The 22,806-nt window shown below is 26.8% G+C and overlaps 1 protein-coding gene across 2 annotated transcripts in view; it reads left to right on the top strand.

Moving 5' to 3' along the window:
• LOC135923145 (uncharacterized) overlaps positions 1-22,806 on the top strand; it is a 69,270-nt gene that overhangs the window by 31,712 nt on the left and 14,752 nt on the right. For both annotated transcript variants that reach the window (XR_010571139.1, XM_065457734.1), the window contains exons 8-15: positions 7,211-7,308; positions 11,466-11,683; positions 11,731-11,888; positions 11,932-12,087; positions 12,142-12,321; positions 12,367-12,406; positions 18,766-18,903; positions 20,397-20,577. Coding sequence is in view for 1 of the 2 variants with exons in the window: in XM_065457734.1 (XP_065313806.1) it covers positions 7,211-7,308; positions 11,466-11,683; positions 11,731-11,888; positions 11,932-12,087; positions 12,142-12,321; positions 12,367-12,406; positions 18,766-18,903; positions 20,397-20,577 (1,169 nt within the window). In the remaining variant the exon portion in view is untranslated. The remainder of the gene's footprint in view (positions 1-7,210; positions 7,309-11,465; positions 11,684-11,730; positions 11,889-11,931; positions 12,088-12,141; positions 12,322-12,366; positions 12,407-18,765; positions 18,904-20,396; positions 20,578-22,806) is intronic.

Here is a 22,806-nt window from a genome sequence, read left to right as displayed (position 1 = left end):
AGCTTGTGTTGCGCGGCGATATCTTCTTCTGGGATGACTTTGCAGTCTATTACATCTTTTAATCTTCTGCGAGAGATTAGCATGTAATCTATCTGTGTTTTCCTAGTACCACTTTCATATGTTATTAAATGACTGTCTTTTTTCCTATAGTAGGTGTTGGTTAAGGCAAGGTCGAAGGCTTGCGCAAATTTCAGTACGTGCTCTCCTTCATCATTTCTTTCTCCGTATCCAAAACCACCATGATGCCTTTTGTAGCTATCTCTTGCTTTCCCCACATGCGCATTTAAGTCACCACCAATTATGACTAGGTCATCCTTAGGGATTTCCATTACAGCTTCATCAAGGATAGCTCTAAAGTCATCTTTCTCTTCTTCCTTGCAACCCGTTTGAGGAGCATATACTGATAGGATGTGTATTATTGATTGACCAATGCAGAGTTTTATCTTCATTAGTCTATCAGAGATCCTGTTGACTTCTACTACTGAAGAGGTTAGGTCTTGGCTGAGGATGATGCCGACACCGTTCCTATTGCTAACAAGTCCATTATAGTACAATTTATATAATAATTTAGATAAATTAGGGGAAGAGAAAACGAAAGAATATAATTTCATCAGTATTTAATTGTTTAAATAAAAAATTTTCCATTGATAATATGGTTAAATTATTGAGAAAAGAATCTTTCATGGTACTGCACAGTCTTGTTTTAATTAATTTAATTTTACTCATGACTCTTTAGGCAGTACATGAGGTTGTGGGAATGGTTAATAAATATTTATATAAAATTTTTAAATTAAGGAAAGCAGAAAAATTTAAAAATAAACGATAAGGTAAAATAAATGAATAGTTTTTCCAATCTGAATCGTAAGTCCCTGAATTATCATCATCATCAGAAGAAGCTAAATAATGTATTGGTAAAAATATTTTAATTAAATAAATTTACAATTCTTAGAATCTGACAAATCTTTAGATTCTTGAACCTCTAGGTCATGAGTAATAATACATTCCCCATTTTGGCCATCTTATAAATATTTCTAAACTTCAACATTTCGAAAATTTGACTTGAATTTAAATTGTAAAATTCACAGAATAATATATTTTTCTGCCATTCCCTTTGGCGTAAAAAATGATATTTGATGTAAAAATTTCATGGAATCATCATTAAATCTTTCGTTAAACTGCATAATAATTAAATCGAGTGCAGCATAAAACACACCTATTTTAAAGCTAAAAAAATTTCTATATTTAATGATGAAAGTATATATACCTCTCCTTTTTGGATTGTAATGTTTGAAGTCTAGAACTTTAAAAATCAAAATGTAGATTTCTCTCCTTGATAAAATCTTGCGCCTTTGAAAAAACATCAAAAAATTCAGTGTTATTATCTATTAGATTAAAAAATAATTAAGACAATAATTTATATTATACTTCTCAAATTAATCAGCAATCTTTTGTCAATTGAATTTGATTTATTGCATACCCTATATCCTTCGAAATGGTTTGCAATTTTGTATAAGCCTAACTTGTTATAAACAATATATTATCCAAAACACAAAGTGATAAAATAAAATCAAATTTTTCTATTCTAAAGACTATCGCACTAGCCATAGTGGAAGTGGCAGGATCTTCAGAATCCTTTATATTTGTTAAAGCTGCCCTCAAGGCATCATAAAGTTGAAAAAAATTTACAATAGCTTTATATGACGATAGCCATCTTCTAAATAAAAAAAACATTTAAAATTTAAATAAATAAGCAACTATTACCGAGTGGTATTCTTGACGCGTAGAAATCGTTGAGATTTTTTCAGATCATTACACTGAAATTTTTTGAGTACCTCATATCTTTTTACACCATTAAAATAGACATAAATCTCATCTAGTATTCCTAGAACATTTCGAAGTTCTTTAATTGATTGGCATAATTGAACAACGATTAAATTTAATCGATGACAATAACACCAAATAAAAGCTGCCTTTGGCGCCTCTGCTCTAATCAAGGCTTGCACACCATTGATTCTTCCACTCATGTTTGAGGCGCCATCATAACTTTGCCCAACTAGATATTCAAGGGGTAAATTCATCGAGCCAAGTTTGGATATTATATTATGCTTTATATCGAGACCTGTGGTATTTCCCGTACAATATATGTCAATCAGTCTTTCAACAGGCTTCGGCGTCTCACTATTTTCAACATATCTTACTATCAAAGCTATTGCTTCTGATTTCGAAACAGTGCCATCAACTATGATTGAAAAGCACCTGTTAAATGTAATCTCATTTTGAATTTTTTTATTTTTCATGGTTTCAATGAGAATGTTTATGTTATTATATGATAATAGGTTTGAATATAATTTCGTTTTTAATCCCTTATTTTTTTTATCCTTTTTTCTTTCTTCATTTTGCTGTATATACATTTATAGTATAGGTTCAGAATCTGCAATAAGCTTAATAAGGGCCATCATATTGCCTTCTTGTTGCCTGTTTCCCCAGAAGGCTTGGTTACGAGATATTAAATAATCTAAACATCTTATTATAATTCTTATAATAGAACGGTTATTATCTACACATTCTTTCTGAGGTGTTATAAATTTTAATATCGAATTTTTATTATGAGAAAGCCTTCCATAATCTGCCATCATATGTGCCTATGAAGATTCATGCAGAATAATATCACGATTAATATTTTGCCATTTATCTAGACCTTCACATGTGCATTTTGAATTTGCGTGTGGACCACCAAATAAGAGACATGTTAAGCAAAAAACTTTATACATTTTAATACTATAAGTAATCCAATTTCTAAGAACTTTGCTATTGTCAATATTGGTTAATATTTTTAGGCATATTTAAAAATTGGAAAAATAATTTATGACAAGAAATTTCGGATAACAAATTTACTAAACATCGACCAAAATTTCCGTCAATATATTAAATTAAATATTAAGTGGGGGGGGTCTCTTATTGTTACATTTATAAACCAGAAATCACATGATCATGATGGATGTAAAAAAAAGTACCCCCACTCAAATTTACTGAAGCAGTTGCTTCGGACCCCCCCCCCCCCGTTGTAGGGGCCCCTGATATCAGAAACCTGCAGATGTACCAATTGCACGGCCCGGCCCGATTTTTTTTAAAATATATTTTATTTATTTTTAATTTTTATAGCTAATGTCGATTTAAAATATACGGCCCGCTGCGGGTATTTTAAGAAAAAAATTCAAGCTCGGCTTGGGTATATTTAAAAAAATTAAAATCCCTGCCCTGCCGGTCTCTATAATATATGTTTTTTACTTTATATCTTTTACAAGTATTTTTTTAAATTATAAATTGAAGATTTTGAAACTGATAATATACTTTTTGGACGCATGCTACATTTAGTAAAGATAGAATTAGTTAATTGAATATATTATGTTACTGTAAAGTATTTATTATGTTTTGGCCATGGTCAATCAGATGATGAAATAACATCTATGCTTACAATTTATAAATAAATAATAATATTCAAATTAAACTAAAGACAGAAATAGTAGCTGGTTAAAAATATTCAAATGTGATAAAAGAAACAGCTGATTAAATATAATCCTTTTTTCTTAAAAAATTGGAATTAATATTTTTAATTTAAAATGAATAAAAATATGATTTTCTAAAATTGAGCGAACCTAAAAAACGGACGCGTTTATCATAAAAAAAGAACGCTTTTACGTTCAAAGTTCGTCAAAAGTAAAAAGAACCCCGTTCATTATTTTTAAAAAAAACGAACTTCGCTCACGAACGCTTTCATTTACAACATATTTGATACCCATGACAAGATATTATGTTAAAAAAAGTTACTCTCCTCTCCCCACACCTACCCTGATACCATATATTGTTAAATAGTAATATAAGGAATCTATCCTAATATTAAAAAGATTCTTATTTATTTATATGTATTCCAAAAAAAATCTTAATAACGAAATGTAATATTGACTCTAAGTTTATTCATATTATTCAATTCGATTATCTTTTATTATTTGGGAATTTCTATCTTTATATCACTTTAATTTACTAATTTTTGCTCCAATAAATTTTATTTCATATAATATATTTCATAACATAATTTATAAAGCTTACAGAAGAATAATTTGCATATATTTCAATATTTTATAAATTTGCAGAAGAGTAATTTAATATATTTCAATATTTTATAAATCTTGCAGAAGAATAATTGAATAGCGATCTTTTAACAATTGTTGATTATATCCATTAGTGATCATTTATTAATATTTACTTCATTAATTGGGTATATAAATTTTATAATCATCGTGAATATTTAAAAATATTACTTTCTCTAACTTAATCTCACTTACACAATTAATTTATACTTTGTACTCTAACACCTATGAATATTTTTGAAAGTTTATTTTTATTAATTTTGTATTATACTACCGAAAAATTAAGAAATCTTTATACATTGAAATTAAGAATTTGTTTTTATAAAAAAAAATAGAATGTTAAGAATTTGTTTTTTGTAAAAAAATAGAATTGACCAAAATCAAAGAATGATAAATCATAAAAAAATAAGTTCCCAAAAATATAATAATCCTTATTTATTATTTATGATTATGCTTTGTTTTCAAATTCTAACAATTAACAATAAGCATGATTGGCGTTCAATTAATAAAAATATAACTTTTTACTATAAACGAAAACTAGTAATAAATTGAACAAAAACTAGGACATGCCACACCTTTATGGGCACGTGACATTCCCTAAAAATTTTGTATAATATATATTAAATTGTTAAACAATATTATAAATAAGATATTACAAATTATTAAATAAGTAAACAAAGAAGAGGATTTTTCCAAATCATATTCACTGTGAGTAGTATAGATATTCAGAGGATTTTTCCAAATGATATTCATTGTGAGTAATATTGATATTAAGAGAATAATTACTATGATATCGTTTTTCGGCGTCAATAAAATATTTGTCTCACTATCATCAATAAAATTAGATGGAAAGGTAAATGACCAGAGTATATTGTTTTTCAAATGTATGGCTAAATGGTTATACGGACGTAATCGTTGGATTGATCACTAGCTTGTAAAGACAGTCATCAGCTAATAAGAATTTCCTAGATAATATTCATGGTGAGTAGTATTAATATTATGAGAATAATTGTTATGCTATCGTCTGTTGAGCTATCATCAATAAAGTTAAGTGAAACGGTCAATGACCCCTGGTTGAAACGTGTAATTCATTTTTATTAAAAAACTATCACGGATTTATTTCATGAATTGCGGAATTTTCATGTTGGCCTTCTTTGTTATCAAAATTAATCAAAGGTGATTATGATGGTATGCTAGTATTAAATACCAGAACGGATTTTATTTTACAAATTTTATAAAATAACAATTTAAATAAAAAATTATTTATTTTATTGATTTTTTAATACGGATATAATCATTGTTGAAAAAAAACTATCAATTATTTAATTAAGGCAATTAATAAATTTGATGCATAAAAACTTGGAGAAAAAAATAGAAATAACATCTGAGATTAAAAACAATTAAATTATCAAAGGGTTATCCATTGGAGGAAAAAAATGAACATAACACATACCAGGATAAAGGAGAAAAAAATTTCACCAACAAAAAAAACTGATATGTGCATCACAAAGTTCATTTATTAATTAAAAAATTCAACAAATTTTATTTAGATAATATTTTTAATATTTGCTGAACACCAAAGTAAACACTATTTATTTCAGTATATCCAAAGAACAGGCAAGTTTAAATTCTTCAATTATTTTATTTTTGATGTGTAAACTTTCATTAGAGTCTATGACATCTGAGCTGAATCAAGGAGAGTTGGCTTCAAAGTTAAACCTCAATTATTTTATTTTTTATGAGATCACAAATACTAAGGTAAAAATTCATATATTTTAAATTTATATAAAAAAATTTCTTTTTACCTTTCAAAACCGAATTAATCAATTCAGATCCGCTAGTCGCGAGCATCACTTTCTAAGTTCTCTAACTTACTCAGATATATATTAATACTTCGTACTCTAACACTTAAACAAAACAATAATGACACTTGAATATTTTTGAAAGTTTATTTTTATTAATTTTGTATTACACTACCGAAAAATTAAGAAATTTATACATTGAAATTAAGAATTTGTTTTTATAAAAAAAATAGAATATTTAGAATTTGTTTTTACGTCTAAAAAAATAGAATTAAATCCTAAAAAAATAAGTTATTAAAAATATAATAATCCTTATTTATTATTTATGATTTTGCCTTATTTTCAAATTCTACCAATCAGCAATAAGCATTATTGTGGATTGGCGTTCAAATTTATTTTATAACATTTTAGAATAAACGAAAACTAGTAATAAATTGAACAAAAACTAGGACAATTACAAACTTTTTCTTCGTTTCCATAGTGTTTATTTCTTTTACATAAAGTAAATTAAATACATGGTCAACGACAGGTTCAATTATTTATTAATAAATATATATGTTATTTAATTAATCAAATATAACACCCGACATATTATCTCGAGATTTTTTTACCCACCCCTCACCGCCTTTCACCCCCAACACTTACCCTGATAACAAAGTGTTGAGTATCAATGTATTCAATATATCTTTATCAGCTTTCATTTGATGTCAAGATATTATTTTAGAATTGTAACCCTTCCCCCTCCCCCAATTCGCCATGACTTAGACATTAGAACACGGATTATTAATAAATCTCAATAATTTATTTAATTAATTTTGATTTGAAAATATAATACTTTTATAGCAAAAATTTCTGAGCTATTTAGTATATTTCTTCTGAAAAATTCTGAGCATTACAGTTTTTTTTCTGTGCCATATGATATTTTTTTTACATTTTTATTTTTTGCCATCTTTTCCAATTTTCAAAATTTTGGTAATGTGTAAGGTTAATTATATAGATATTGCAAAAAATATCACGTCTAATTTACTTCAACTTTAAATTTTCTTCAACTTTAAATTTTCACCTTACCATTCAACTGTTTTATCTAAAAAAATGTAAATAGTTTATGCAATAGCCATCCAGATTTTATTTATTGATAATGGATGTTTCATTAAAATATACCGTTAAAATAACTCACAGTAAGCGTAGAGCCTTATACTTAGATTCAGTCTTACATTCGCCTTAATTTTACCTAATCATTAATTTATAATATTATTATAGTGGACCGTTAATGGCAAATTAAGAATTGGTATTTTCTCCAAAAAACGTATTCCTAAGTATTCTGAATTGACTTTCGATTATCAATCACAAAGATATGGGTATATTTTTTATAATGTTGATTTATTTATTTTATATTTTACAATTTCCTACGGCATCGATTGAAACTATTTTCAAAATATAAATTTCACTTCTATGGATATGATAATAGAGGTCTGCAAAATCAATGTATAATTTTAACCTTAAAACCAGGGATGCGGAACCCGGCAAAATTTTACTCGGATTTGGTTCGGTTTGAGGTTAAAAAAAATAGGTGGGTTTGGTTCAGGGAAATATTTTTGAACCCGGGTTTGGTTCCGGGTTCAGCTCTATTAAGAATTTTTGAATTGATAAAAAAAATATTATATTTAAATCATAATTAAAAAACTAGACATAAATTTGGGTATAAAATTTTTTTTTTATTTAGGCAAAATATAATTATAAATACAAAGCATAGTCATGTATAGATTTAAAAAAATTTATTTAGACGTATTTCTTTAAATTAACAATATCCAATATAATAATTTTTACTTTGACCTGTTCATTTTCATTTTCCTTATAATTTTTGAGAATAAGTTTAAAATTAAAAATAAATGGCGTAAATGAATTAAGTTCTTTAAAATTTATTAACACTTAATTGGAAATTTAAAAATATTATAAAATGTCAAGTAAATTAGTAATATTTATATTTACAATTATACAAATATCTTATATTAATTTGAACAATACACTGAACCCGGTTGAACCCGGGCTCAAATAAAATTTCCGGGTTCGGTTCAGGGTTTCGAAAATTTTATAAACAGGGTTCAGTTTCGATTCGGGTTCAAATTTTTTTCTTTTCTTCTCCGGGTCGGTTCAAACCCCCAGTTAAAACTATTTTGCGGTTCATTTATATTTTTACTACGCTAGAAATTTAGATGTGATTTTCAACTCTTTATATTTTATAATAAAATTGTTGTTAAACTTAGTTAAAATTTAATTGTCAATCGATTATTTTTTTTAAAATTAATATTTTCCAAGTCCCATTCATAAATTGTGTTTGTCAAATTGCAATTATCAAATAATTTAATTTTTTACCAATTTTATTAAAATTTTTTGCGCGTTTCATGAGCCGTAATGTTTTTATTGTTTTCTATTTGTGATAATACATTCGGCGCAGCATTATGGTTATTATTTGGATTTAATTAAAATAGTTTATTTGAAAAAAATGCCTTCAACCCTGGCTATGTTTCAGTCCATAAAAATCGAAAAGAGAGGAAATAATTAGAGGGGACTATGATTTTATTATATCATTTAGAAATTTAATCGATTGGGAATCTGCCAACGAATTGGCAGAAGTGGAGGTTTTATGTAGGTTGCAGAGGGCTTGCCTAAGTTTTAATTTTTAGACGGATAAATCGACCTCAAAGTAACCGGCCAGCATAGAAAGTAATAGAACTTATAGAAAACGACACCAGTACTGTATTGTATGATGCTACAATTATGCCCATCCAAATGGTAAAGGACTTTGACCATGAACTGCCACAGGTATAGGATGTCGAGGTGGGAGTACTTGGCGAAAACAAGCAGTTATAAGTCGGGGCAGAGATGGCTATATGAATAGGATAATGTGATCAAGGACGTTTTGCCGGTGTTGAGCAAAATTATGGTGAACACCGTTTTAGAAGAAAGAAAATAACATACCGAAAAAATGACATGTACCTAGTGTTCCTAAGAATATTCTAATATTTTAGATTACATTGGAATATTTTTCTAATAGTAAAAAAAATATTCTAGTAATGATATTTTTAAATGTTAATATTTTCGTATAAAATTTTGTTATAATTATAGGCTTAGAAAATTCCTTGCTTTTAATTTTTTTATGTAGGGATGGATCTACTGCTTTAATTATCTAAATTACAACTTAATAGTATTATATTATTATTGATGTTGCTTATTCATTTTCAGATGGCTTTTAGTGGAGTGGAGATAATATACATTTTTATACTAAACTTTTGTATTCTGATTTCTGTACATGCAATCAATATTTGTTATATTTTAAAAATAAAGTCATAAAATTTGTAGTTATGATAATTTTTATAATGGTAATGAATGAAATTTTTTTTATAATTATTCGTTTACCACGACTCTTCATCATACTATAATGGGTTCAGTCCTTTTTTATTCAGGATCTCAGTCAGATATCAATCCTTAAAATTTGATAACACTATGTAATAAAATATCGCATGGATTCGTTCCCGGATCCATCAGACCACTTCTATTCGACGCTATAATAGCACTCGAAAAGCCAAATAAATACATTCGACCAATAGCAATTAGAAACGTATTTCGCCGTGTTGTTGATAAACTCATCTTCCAAAATTAAAGACACCAATTTTAGCAATCTACCAACTTGGTATTGGCATCAATAGTGGTTGCGAAATAGCCGCACACGCTGTCGTATCTGTCTCCAAAGCAACTCAAGTGACGAAATCCTCGTCAAATGGGCTTTCCTAATGTTTTCAACTCCATCACCTATCTCATTTTCTTCCACAAATATACCATTCACTTCCAACCTTTTCTCAATTTTCCCACTCCTGTTATTTCTTACCATCTCTTCTCCAATTCAACAATTATTTGCTTTCATCATCAGAAGGGATCTAACAAGGCGATACTTTGGGTTCGTCACTTTTCTGCATAGGAATTAATGAAATGGTTAAAAACATTTCCGCCGTTTATAATCTTCTATTTCATACCTGGATCGACAATGGAAAATTTTTCCCTTCCCAAAAAGGTTGCAAAGACTAGCTATTATTCCAAACAATTGGAATTTCACTTAACTAGCAGAAAATCGAAATCTACTCAATATACTTTTCCATTTCATTCACCCATAACTTTCACACAATCGAACTCTCATCCCTTACTCCTCTAGGATCCTAGTTGGTGGTTTAGAATCCATCAATCACTTCGCAAGTGTTTCATCTAGCCTACTTCATTTAAAAACATCTTTCTCCTCATCAAGCTTTTTTTCTTCTCAAAAACTTTTATTATATTCCTAATTCTATACGCTCTTTAATCCACTTCAATTTTCAAATTTCCAGATTCATTATAATCATTTGAAATCCATAAAATCTCTTTCTGAATTCTTTGGTCAAAGAGTCAGCTTCTGAATGTGCCATCCAACCACAACATCGATGCTCTTGATCTTGCGGAAGCCCGCATAATCATTAAATACAGCTCCATCGATCTTTTTTACTCATTCATGCACATCGCCTGCTCCATTCTTACTATTTTCGGCAGCAAAGCTCAATTCTTTTTTAAAGATTTAGGGAGACAGATTTGCGAAAAGATTGAATCAGTCTAGGGAATCTTCCTTTTTACAATAAGGGTTTGCTACTACCATTATTCATTTACACTATCTAAGTTATATTTCTTCTATCGCGTGCCTCCTTATACCTTTTTCCTTATCCTACCCATTATATTTTTATATTAATCGCCTTTATCAATTTTGTCTTAGAAAAAGAAATTTCTTTTATAATATTATATTAGTTATATTTACTCAAATAAAGAAACTTGAACAGAAAAAAAGTTATCGTATGAATGAATCGAATAAAATAATCGAACTGATATTCATTAATAATATGTATGTTTGAATAATTGAGATATTCTATTTGTAAAATTGGAGCACCATACATACCTCACCCATAATAGCCCCTATTTCGCATACATTTATAAGAAGTCAAATTCAAGAGGGATGATCCCTAGTAACCTCAGTCTGCGTTCCTGATCTAGTGAGATATTGGGTTAGGGCTCTGAACCTGTAGATTGGAATTAAAAGTATAAACGATGGTTGGAATTAAAAGTATTAATAAGGACGGCTATGAAAGGATGCTGTGTGTAACGAGTAAAAATATTAGTGAGTGTGATATTTTTTTCTATTACTGGTCATTATTTATGATTTTATTGAATTAATTATTATTTATTTGCTTAAAATTAATAAACCAAATTATCTGTAATGGGATTAAAATAAACATTTAACAAAAAGCATTAAAATTGATATTGACTGCACTTTTAAGAAGCAGACCTCAATTATATAAGAGATGGAAGGAAGTTTATTACATTAAATCATTCTTATATCAATATTTATAGAAAGGTGCTCCGGTACCTTTAATATATATTATAAAATAATCAAATCTTTATATTTTACGCTACTCAATATATTGTCACATGGTATGTAAAGTCGTGAACCTCAAAAATGTTTCTGTAGTTCAGCCAATTGCAGAGGATATATTGATAAAAATTATTTGCCAGCTACTACTGTTTCACCTCTTTTAAATAATAGCTACATTCCTGTAAATGATAACAATGATGATAACCCCATAACGAACACGATTACCAAAAGAAATCAAATATTTTCTGAGGATCCTTATTTAGAAGAAGAAATTGAGGATCTTTTTAGTAAATAAAAAATTTGGAACCATTTATTTATAAAATTATAAATAAAGAAATATCAAATATCACCGATGACTCTGATATTAAAATCTCGGAGGGAAATGCTCAGAACTTTGGATTACAAAATTCGGAAAACATGTTAAAATTTTGTAGACTGATGATTAGGACCGAAAAGCCTTTATTTAAGATTAAATTATTAAAATTATTGAAGGTAGTATTTCCATTATTATGAAATTAATTCATGTGTTAATTAGTTTTCAAGGCTGGATATTTTGACCTTATTTATAAATCTTCAAGGTCTTAATTTAATGTGGACCTGGATGGCCTCCATCCCTGATATTGATAGAGTAATTTATCCAAAAGACTCTAGTTATGAAGAATTTGAAGAAAACATTGTTCTAAGTTTCAAGGTTGGTATATTATTTTGAAAATTGCATACTATATCATTTATGTTGTCATTTTAGATCTTGGAAGTTTTACTAAAGCTTCCTATAACTACCAAAGAGTCATTAGAAAAATCCAAAATACCAAAAGTATTAGAAAAGTGGGCCTCGATGCCACATTCCTTACAACAACAAAGCGTTGACATCGAAAAATTAACCACGGAATCTCAAAAAGTATTGGAAGAATGGAACAATATCAAAGTTTTTTTATAAAAAGTTAATTACTAACTTATTTTGATATTTTAGGAAATTTACAAAATTCCGAAGAAAAAAGACAATGCATCAGGTATTAAATAATAATGATAGTTCTCCCACTAATATTAGTATTCAGCTACAATTAATATAAAAGATGGTAATTAAGCATAAATACCCCAGACAAAACCCAAAGATATTTTACTATGTTTAAAAGGGGCAAATATTTTTTTTAAATTTAAGACTGACATGATAATGGATTGGGGATGTGCCGGTCCATATTTTTCATCGATCCTATCCGATATTTTACGATATTGGTTCAAACTCGATCCGATATTTACACTGATTTTTCACCACCCCCCTTTGAACCAAATGTAATTAAGAAATTAATATTTCTTATGCAAAATCGAATTAATGAATCTTTTATTATTCCTCCTCATGTAATTAGAATTCCGCAAATAACGCATTTTACAAAATTATCTTTGTCTTTTGTAAGTATTTCCATAATTCAAATACCATATTTAAAAAAATATTTTATTTAAAGTATAAATAATAAAATTGGCGTTATTCTTTAAGAAGATTAAGATAAATAAAACTTTGGGTGTTCCTTTCTATTTTTATAAAAAAACTTTTAAAATACTATAAATCTATTTAAATAAATTAAATTTAGGGGGTTTTGTGCATTTGCATTGTTTAAAAAAAAATATTTTGAAAATATTATAATGTAAAATAAATATACATTAAATAAAATAAAATAACAAAAAGAAAAAAAAAGATCGGATCGGTTTTTTACAAATATCGGCCCAATTTAATATTTTGGGAAAACGCTAAATATCGGCGCCTATCCGATCCGATATTTAATTTCGGCACAGCCCTATAATGGATTCATATGATCCTTATGTGGGCTAGCATTACGTCTCGTAATTGAGTATGTTTGCATTATTGTAGGGCTGTGCCGATCCACATATTTTTCACCGACCCTATCTGATTATTGCTTCAAAACCGATCCGACACCGATCTGATATTTATACTGATTTTTAATCGCCCCCGTTTGAACCAAATGTAATTATTTAATCAATATTTTTTATGCAAAAAATCGAATTATGAATTTAATTTAATTTAATTTTTTTATTTCTACAATTAAGACTAAAATAAAAAATATATATTTAATAATATATCCATTTTATGTTGGTATGAATCATAAAATTGTAATATTTAATATATAAAATTATAATATATTAGATTTTTAAAATAAATATGACAGCCTCCAGATTTTCTGGGAATAAGCTTCTACGATATGGACTATCTATATCTCTTGCCGTACTGTAGGCAGACTCAGATGATTTTTCAGATAACGCATTTTTCAAAATTATCTTTGCCTTTTGTAAAATATTTCCATAATTCGGATACCATATTTAAAATTCTTTTATTTAAAGTATAAATAAAAAAATTGGCGTTATTTAAAAAGATTTAAAATAAATAAAACTTGGCACTAATTTTCCATAAAATGTACTACTCTACCCTTGTAATTTGTCTAATGCAATTGACAGATCTTAAAACCTTACAATATCTCCTTCTCTAAAAATGGGACATAAATTGTTTCAAGATAAATTTAACACCTGGTTATCATGGAACTTTCCGCTGATTACCACGTGTTATCTCCCTTATACTTTCTCAAGATTAGAACCTTCCTAATGCATTCCATAATTTTGTACATTTTTTGAGTTTATAGTGCAAAAAGACTATTTTTGATGTTTGATGGCTATGATAAAGTGTGGCAGACATACCTGATGTGTCTGGTTACTTTATTTATTTCATCTAAAGATAAAAATTTAAAAAAAAATTCTATACTAACCATATTTAGATCATTCTCATCCTAAAAATCAGTCATGATTATTTAATTTTACACCAAATAACTTGACAGGATACATTATCCTTTAAAGTATCATTTAGTTTATCAGAAATCCCACATTCTCTATAGACTGTATTTGTAAATTATATCAAATGAATGTGTTCCAGACATTCTTCTACATGCCTAAGCTATTGATTATCTTTCAATGTCTCGTGTTCTTTAAATAATATATTGCCCGGGAGTTGTTATTCCCATAAAACTACGGGTTTTTGTAAACCACAAATCTGTCGTGGTGCAGATATTTGATTGAGCCTTTAAAATACTTTTTAAAGTGCTTATACTTTCTCAATAAATTCCTCTATTCTTCTCTGAAAACATCTTGAAAATATTTTAAATGATCCAACATTACTAAGAATATCTTATTAATATCTATCTATTCTTCTTCTTCTCCATTTTATGGCTATTCCGTTTACCTAGGTAGGTCAGTTTTCCCTATATAAATTATATAACTTTTCATCATTGTAATAAATTCAGGCTGTTCATAGGCTTGAAACCCTTGACAATAATTGTACATATCAACTTATCAATTTTATTTTGTGTAATTATTAGTTTTATTATATTAATGGCATTTTATGAAGCTGACATACTGAGTTGAAACATTTTTTATAGAGGTATAATTTTTTGTTTTTCTTTTGAGCTCTTTTAGATACAACTTATATTGGGTATAAATGCCTAAATGGCGTCTTTAAAAAATATATATATAATTATATTATAAGATAAAATTATCATATATATAATAAACTTTTAACAAATTTTGTGGAGTTTATTGAATTCTTTATCATTTTTTTATTTGTACAGGTTTGACATTCAGCTTTTTGACTTGAATTATTTTAAAAAAATTTCCATCTTAAATTTTAAGATTTGGATGTTGTTATTTTTTTATCTATCAGTTGTTCTAGCTAATTTTGGTTGTCAATATATTTAATGGCGGAAGTAAAGGAAATTAATACAAGATTCCACGAATAAAATAAGGTTATAATCTATGATCTGTAAATTTATTAAACATATTAAAAAGAATCTATCTTTTGCCAAGAAAATGAAAAAGATACAAAAATTTCAGAATAAAGGATCTTAGATACAGATATTAGTATCTTATTAAAAATGTCAAAAAGATACTGAGTACAAGACACAAAAGAATCTTGTATCTTAGATACAAGTATTCGTAGTACTGCCCAACTCTGACAACATCCTATGCCAGAATACAAAGATGAACTTTATTATTATCAGATTACCATTACGAAATATAATTCAAGAGTAGCCTATAAATACCCAATGCTAACATACTATTTTAATTTTTTCCTATACAGGGGAACACAATATCAAAAGGAGAAACTCTAGATCAAATAATCAAAGAAAAACAAAGATGATTTACTTTCTAAAGTATACAAGCATACAATAGATGGATGGCTAATAAACTATGATATGGGCCTAAAGAAATATAGCCGAATAGAGAAAGGTTGTTTACCATGGCGAACTAAAATGATATCACAACAATACTGAAGCAATCTGTATGCCATGATACATCAAGGACATATTAGAATGATTGCCACAAAAGACATCAATTCAAAATTCTTTAAAACTACCAAAAGTATGGTACCAAGTACATACTTATTATTCTGGACATTTCAAAATCATTATTGGTGCTAATGATACATGCTAGCAGACGCTGGCTAGATTTCCCTATGACTAGTACAACCACAGAAAGCACGATAAAAACATTATGGAATATCTTTGTCAGATTCAGATTTCTCAAAATATAATAGTTTCTGATAGCGGGCCACAATTCAGTAGTAAAGAATTTAATGATTTTTGTGAAAAAAAGCGGAATACAATTAGTACATGGAAGTCTGCAAGGAAGATTTAAAATTCTTATCAAATCAAAATATGTTGAATTATCTTTTTGAACTTTAAAAAATTTTTTTTTTGCTTAAAATTTTAGGCGTGAAAATCACTAATAAATTGTAACAAAAATATAATTACAATAGCAATTAGCAACATATCATTTTTTTATTAAAAAAACATCAAATAAATAAATTTAATAATATAAATAAAAAATATTAAACCATATCATGTTTATTTGTTGATAATAATAAAATATTTACACTAAATATAAATAAAATAAATTATTTTACTAAAATAAATAAATAATAATTAATGCTAGGCATATCTTGCGGAACGCTGACGGATGATTAGCCGATGCAGAATTTTTCACTAATTTAGTTTTACCCGATTTTTAGGCTAAACCTAATTAGGCTTAGCCGACTTTTTCACCTAAAATCTCGGCTAAGCCGTTTTGTAGTCGGCTAAAATTAGCCGATTACGCAACACTAACTATTACTATTAATTTGTTGGCTTACCAAAACTGTTGTTATCTCAGGTTCTTATTTATATTAAGATTTTTATAATTGTTAATGAATTTAAATGAACTTTAATGTTTTAGCAGTCCCTTTTTTGCAGCTAGCGCATTTTTCCAATTGCTGAATCCCTTTTGTCCCAATTCATAAAGCAGCATTATCTTTTACACTCTACTCCTACCACTCTCGACCCTTATACCATAATTTTTAAAACAATCTTAGCCTTTCATGGATAACTTTTTTCAGATTAATTTGATTTTCTTGATAGATTCTGGCCAACACCTGGGATTTGAATTGAACTTGAATCATTAGGGTACTTTTTTGACACCAAAAATAACATTATAATTATTAAATTGAAAGAAAGGGTGATAAATAGATAATGTACATAAATCATGTGAAAATCTAAAGGAAATATGTTGAAAATGAACATATACAAAATTCTATATCTTGTATTTAAGATACAATATTACAATACTGCCCACTCCTGAAGGACATTATTAAATTAATTCTCCCAGTATAATTATAGATATTCTATAATAATAACCAGATTATATTCACTTGTTGTATTACAATAACATTCACATTTCTTTTCTACAAACTCGAGCAATATCTATTAAATTTTAGCATGAAGGTTGTTAATATAGGACGATTAAGTTTGGTTTTCCAATTTTTTTCGTTTATTATGCTTACCACAGCTCCAGTATCTAATTCCATTCTGATATCTATTCACCCAAAATTCTGAATTATATTCATTTGTTGCATTTTTAATAAAATTCGCTATTTCTTCTACTATGTGCCTAATTTTGTTGTATTATAACAAGTGACAATCTTGAAAGGACAATTTCCCTTTTATGGTATCCGCCGCAGAAATTGCAGGAATTTCGTTTTTTGCAGATCGTATTAATGTAGTTATATTGTTTTGATTATTTATTATTATCATCATTATTAACTTTTATTTTACATTTATATTATCTTGTTCATCTTCTAGCTGATCAATTGTAATTTCTTCTTTTTGTGTTATTTATAGCTGTTTATTTATATTCTAAATTATCTTCGGATTATAATCCTTGTAATATTTTAAGATTTTTAGTCAAAATATAAATTTATCTCTTAAAGCATTCTCCATTCTCCAAAATCACAAGTCGTTGATAATTTTCGAAGGTTTTTTATATAGTCTATTAATATTACATCATTTTCTTGATTATACTGAAAAAATTATATCTCTCTACAATAATGTTAGGTTTGGGATGAAAAAATTTGATTAAAATATTATGTATTTTTAATACCTTTTTCCCCCGGACTATCAGGTTCACATAAATTTACAAGTATTTTGTATCACATCCTATTGTTCTAAGAGTGATTTTTCTTGTTTAGGTATTAATAAATGATTATGTTTTAAAATTGTTAGTCTTTATATCGCTGTTTTGAGTCGGTTAAGGTTTAATTGACTGCGCTATTTTTGTAATATATTGAAATAATATATTATATTAGTATTTAAAAAGCAACTTAAAACTTTCTATATTTCATTTCAAATCCCACAATATATCATTATCCATTTTTAAATGTGTATTTAAATAAAAAAATAATAAACATTACAGTTCACTGAACTGTTGTTAATAAAAGCTAATAAAAAATTGAGTGCTAAATCATCATTCTAAACCCCCGATAGGTCATGAAGAAAGCATAGAAGAGGGTAGCATAAAAAGTTATATTCTGATGATTTATAAACCAACTAAACAGATGTTCAAGGATTGTTAATCTGCCCCGAGCGAGCTTCAGGCCGTGCCTATTTTTTAGAAAAATTAGGTTGGGTCGGGTCTAATATTTTTTTTAAAAAATCGGGCCAGGCTTAATTTTTAATATAATCAATTTTGTGAAATTGATTGATATATAAAATTTTTTGCAGAAACAAGGCCACCAATATCTTTTATTTGTATAATATTTTTATAATTAAAAAAATTTTAAATTTTTCTTTATTTAAATAATTTCAGGCCAGACGGACTTTATTTTAATTTCGGACTGGGTTTTTCGGAATAAATAAATTAAAATTTTGATTTTTTTACTTGCCAGGCCAAAAAAAATTAGGCCTGATGAAGATCATATTAAGGATAACTGTTATTATATTTATAAGTATATTCAATATTTGAAATCATATCAATTTTTAAACAATTATTCTATAATTGATAGAGGACATATCTCGGCCCATGTCATTTTGCAATACCGATAAATATATGGGATTGGAATATTGTCAAATTAACGATTATTACAATAGAGATTCTAGTTCTTCATCCAATGCCAGAAATGACTATTGTTATGATGAAAAAAGTTTATATTTGATTAACTATTCAATTTATGAAACGTATAATATACTTTTAAATTATAAATCAGGTATTAGGGGAAATCGGGGCATGTCGGATAAAATTTTATAAAACCCTCAATTTTTTTACAGTCCAGGTTCATAAAATAATTTTTTACTGCTCGAGTTTATAAAAAACATCCAATGACCAGGATTTCAAAGAATACATCAATTCTACAGATTAAACTTCTTTTTTAAGCTAATAGAATTTTAATATCTAATAACTTTTAAAATTATCTTCTTTATTTTAAAATGAATATTATTTCTTTATACTAAAGAAAAACTACATTTTTGTTCAATTTTGGCGAAATGTATTTTATTTTTAATATTGTATATTTGATTGAACAAAAATAAAAATTATAATAATTAGTCTTTAAATTAATAACTTATTTATCAATCACAATAAAATAAAATATATAACCACAAATTAAAATGATGTGGTTGGTTATATTGAAAGTTATTCTATAAAATTTAATAATTTATATAAAAAAATTCTTGTAATATTAGTTGGATTTGGTTATTATATTGTATTTATTAAAATAGTAACTATTTCGTTCTTTCTTTCTTTTACTTTATGTTGTTGACTAAAAATAAAAATCATTAATTAATTTCCTAAATTAATAACTATTTTATTTACCTAGTATAGTAAAATATATACGGACATAAAAATTGTGTGATTTAACTAAAAACTAGTATAATTTGTTAATAATTTTTTAAAAAACTATGCTTTTCTTTTAAGTACAAGAGATATAAAAGGTTTTCAAATGGAAACAGGAAATACGAGAAATCAGTTATAGAATAGGAACATGGATTTAAATATATTTTCGAATTTATAATTTGAATTATAAAATATTGTTTCCTTAGACATAGTCCTTTTATCGCACTGAAGACTGGTGCATTAAATTTTATGAGATGCATCCAAGTAATAAAGAGTGATAGAACCCAATTACAACAAATTTTTTATGTATAATAATTTTTTCGATACAAATTTTAAACATTTATTTTCGTTTTTAATTGATATTTAAAAAAAATAACTTATGTAAAAAAAAGGAAAAGTGTCCTTAGATAATACCTTCAGAAAGATATTTAAAATAAATAAACCATGAACTTACTACAATGAATTTTAAAATTTCCATATAGTATTTAGAGTAGGCCTCTAAAAAATTGAATAATCAAATGTAAATTTAAAATCAAATAATATATTATTCATAATATGAATGATGAATAATTCAATTTTATAAACGTACTTTTTGGAAATCTTATAGAGTAAAGTACACAACAAAAAAGATAAAATTAAAATATCGCATAAATAATCCTACATGTTAGTTGCAATTATAATAGAAATAACTATTTTTAAAAAAAATTTATAATAAGAGCAATTTAGAGTCAAATTTATATATAAAAATCTAAATTATTAATTTCACTTTATTAAACAATTTTTCTAATTTTATTAAAACTGTAGTTATCAAGCCTCCATATCAACATTACCCATCTCCACGTTCTAATAGTATTTGGCAAAACAATTATAATGATAACAAACGCTTAAAGAAAAATTTTTACGAACCAAAAAACGATCGCAAGGATCATATTTTAATGTGTAGAGAAAACACTCCAGAACAAAAATACAATCATTTCCATATTAAGTAAAAAAATTGATTTTGAAACTTTTTATATTTAATATCACATGAGAGCTTGCTAATATTAATGTAACGAACGAATTATCATTTTTATTACTCTTAGTAGGGAAGGACTGGGCACCCAATATCTCCATTTGTGTTGCCTTTAAAAGATTACCTATGTTATATTTTTTGACAAAACTTGACCAAAACAATGAGTTAAAAGTGTGAAAAAGACTAGTGTTTTACACATCATAATTTATTATAACATAATTGCACATATGATCATATATATTCCACATATAAAATCCAAAGTGTATGAACGAATTATCATTTTTATTACTCTTAGTATCTGGGAAGGACTGGGTACCCAATATCTCCATTTGTGTTGCCTCTAAAAGATTACCTATGGTATATTTTTTGACAAAACTTGACCAAAACAATGAGTTAAAAGTGTGAAAAAGACTAGTGTTTTACACATCATAATTTATTATAACATAATTGCACATATGATCATATAATATAAAATTGTATTTAAATCTTTTTTTAACAAAAATTTAAAAATCGGATTTTTAACATTTAAATCAGATACTTTAAACATTCGGATTTATGAATAAAATTTTTACAGCCTTATTTATAAAATATACAATTTGAAAAGATAAAAATACAAAAATATTTTTAATTATACTGTTACTAGTTACGAATAATGTATAAAACAGGTTGAAGATGAGAAATACTACATTGATTCTGATTTTGGAAATATTTTATGTCTTAGATTTGTGCTTCTAGTATTATTTTATCTACAACCCTTCATAGCATAGTGATGCTATGTAGATTCCAGTTATTTTAAAACGTTATTACTTAAAATTCCTTCAAAATTTTTGTCTGGATCTTTTAATAGCTTATATTTTTGGGTTAAGTGTATGTTCAAACTTGATTTTTATTTTGTTAGTTCATGAGTTATAACTGTTTAGCTTGAGGTTGCATAGACCCCACAGTTCAGCGTGTAACATGTTTTTAATTTATTTTAACATTGATATATTAACCATAAATAAACACTTTTTAAACTTAATTTTTATTAGTTAAAAACAGGGATGGTTCGGTTTAAGGTTAAAGAAATAGGGGGTTCGGTTCAGGGAAATATTTTTGAACCCGGGTTTGGTTCCGGGTTCAGCTCGGGTTTAAGAATCTTTGAATTGATAAAAAAATATATTCTATATTTAAATCATAATTAAAATACTAGACATAAATTTGGTACAAAAAATAAATTTTTTATTTTATTTATAGGCAAAATATAGTTAAAAATACAAAGCATAGTCAAGTCATGTATAGATTTAAAAAAATTTTTTAAATTAACAATATCCAATATATTAATTTTTAATTTGACTTGTTCACTTTCATTTCCCTCTAATTAATAATCTTTGAGAATAAGTTAGAAATTAAAAATAAATAGCGTAAATAAATTTAATTGTTTAAAATTAACAATCCAATAGGAATCTTTGAGAATAAATTTAAAAATGGAGTAAATGAATTAAGTTCTTTAAAATTTATTAACACTTCACTTAATTGAAAATTTGAAAATATTATAAAATGTCAAGTAAATTATTAATATTTGTATTTACAATTATACAAATATCTTATATTAATTTGAACAATTCACTGAACCCGGTTGAACCAGCGTTCAAATAAAATTCCCGGGTTCGGTTCGGGGTTTTGAAAATTTTATAAACGGGGTTCAGGTTCGGTTCGAGTTCAAAATTTTTTCAAAAACCCGGGGTTTCTTCTCCAGGTTCGGATTCGGTTCTAACCCCTGATTAAAAAAATATTATACTACATCACCAATATTTATATCCTATTCTGGCATTTTAAAATAATCCGTCAGTTAGCGAGTCTCTTAGCAAAAGCTATCATAAAATTTTAAAATAAAAGTTAGTCACTAAATTAGAGTTTATTTAATATTGTTTAAAATATGAACGCTACAAATTAATATGTTTCTAAAATATGGCTTGTCTATAAATTGAGATCCAGAGAACTCCACTATTGCCAAATTTAGTCATATACCAATTATTTGTAGCTTATTATTATATATAATATTGTATTTTATTACCTAATTCATATTCTTGCCTTCTTATTTATCATAAAAATGACGAAAAGTAATCAATATATGCCATTTCCGGTCAAATCCGATCGATATATGCAATTTTTTATCTTTCATTTTTAATATTCCACATATAAAAATAAAATCATTTATAACAT

The sequence above is a fragment of the Gordionus sp. m RMFG-2023 genome, chromosome 2, assembly GCF_954871325.1.
Source record: "Gordionus sp. m RMFG-2023 chromosome 2, tfGorSpeb1-WG-v2, whole genome shotgun sequence".
Lineage (NCBI taxonomy): Eukaryota > Metazoa > Nematomorpha > Gordioida > Chordodea > Parachordodidae > Gordionus > Gordionus sp. m RMFG-2023.
The sequence above is the reverse complement of the archived record's forward strand: the minus strand, read 5'-3'. Positions and strand labels throughout refer to the sequence as shown.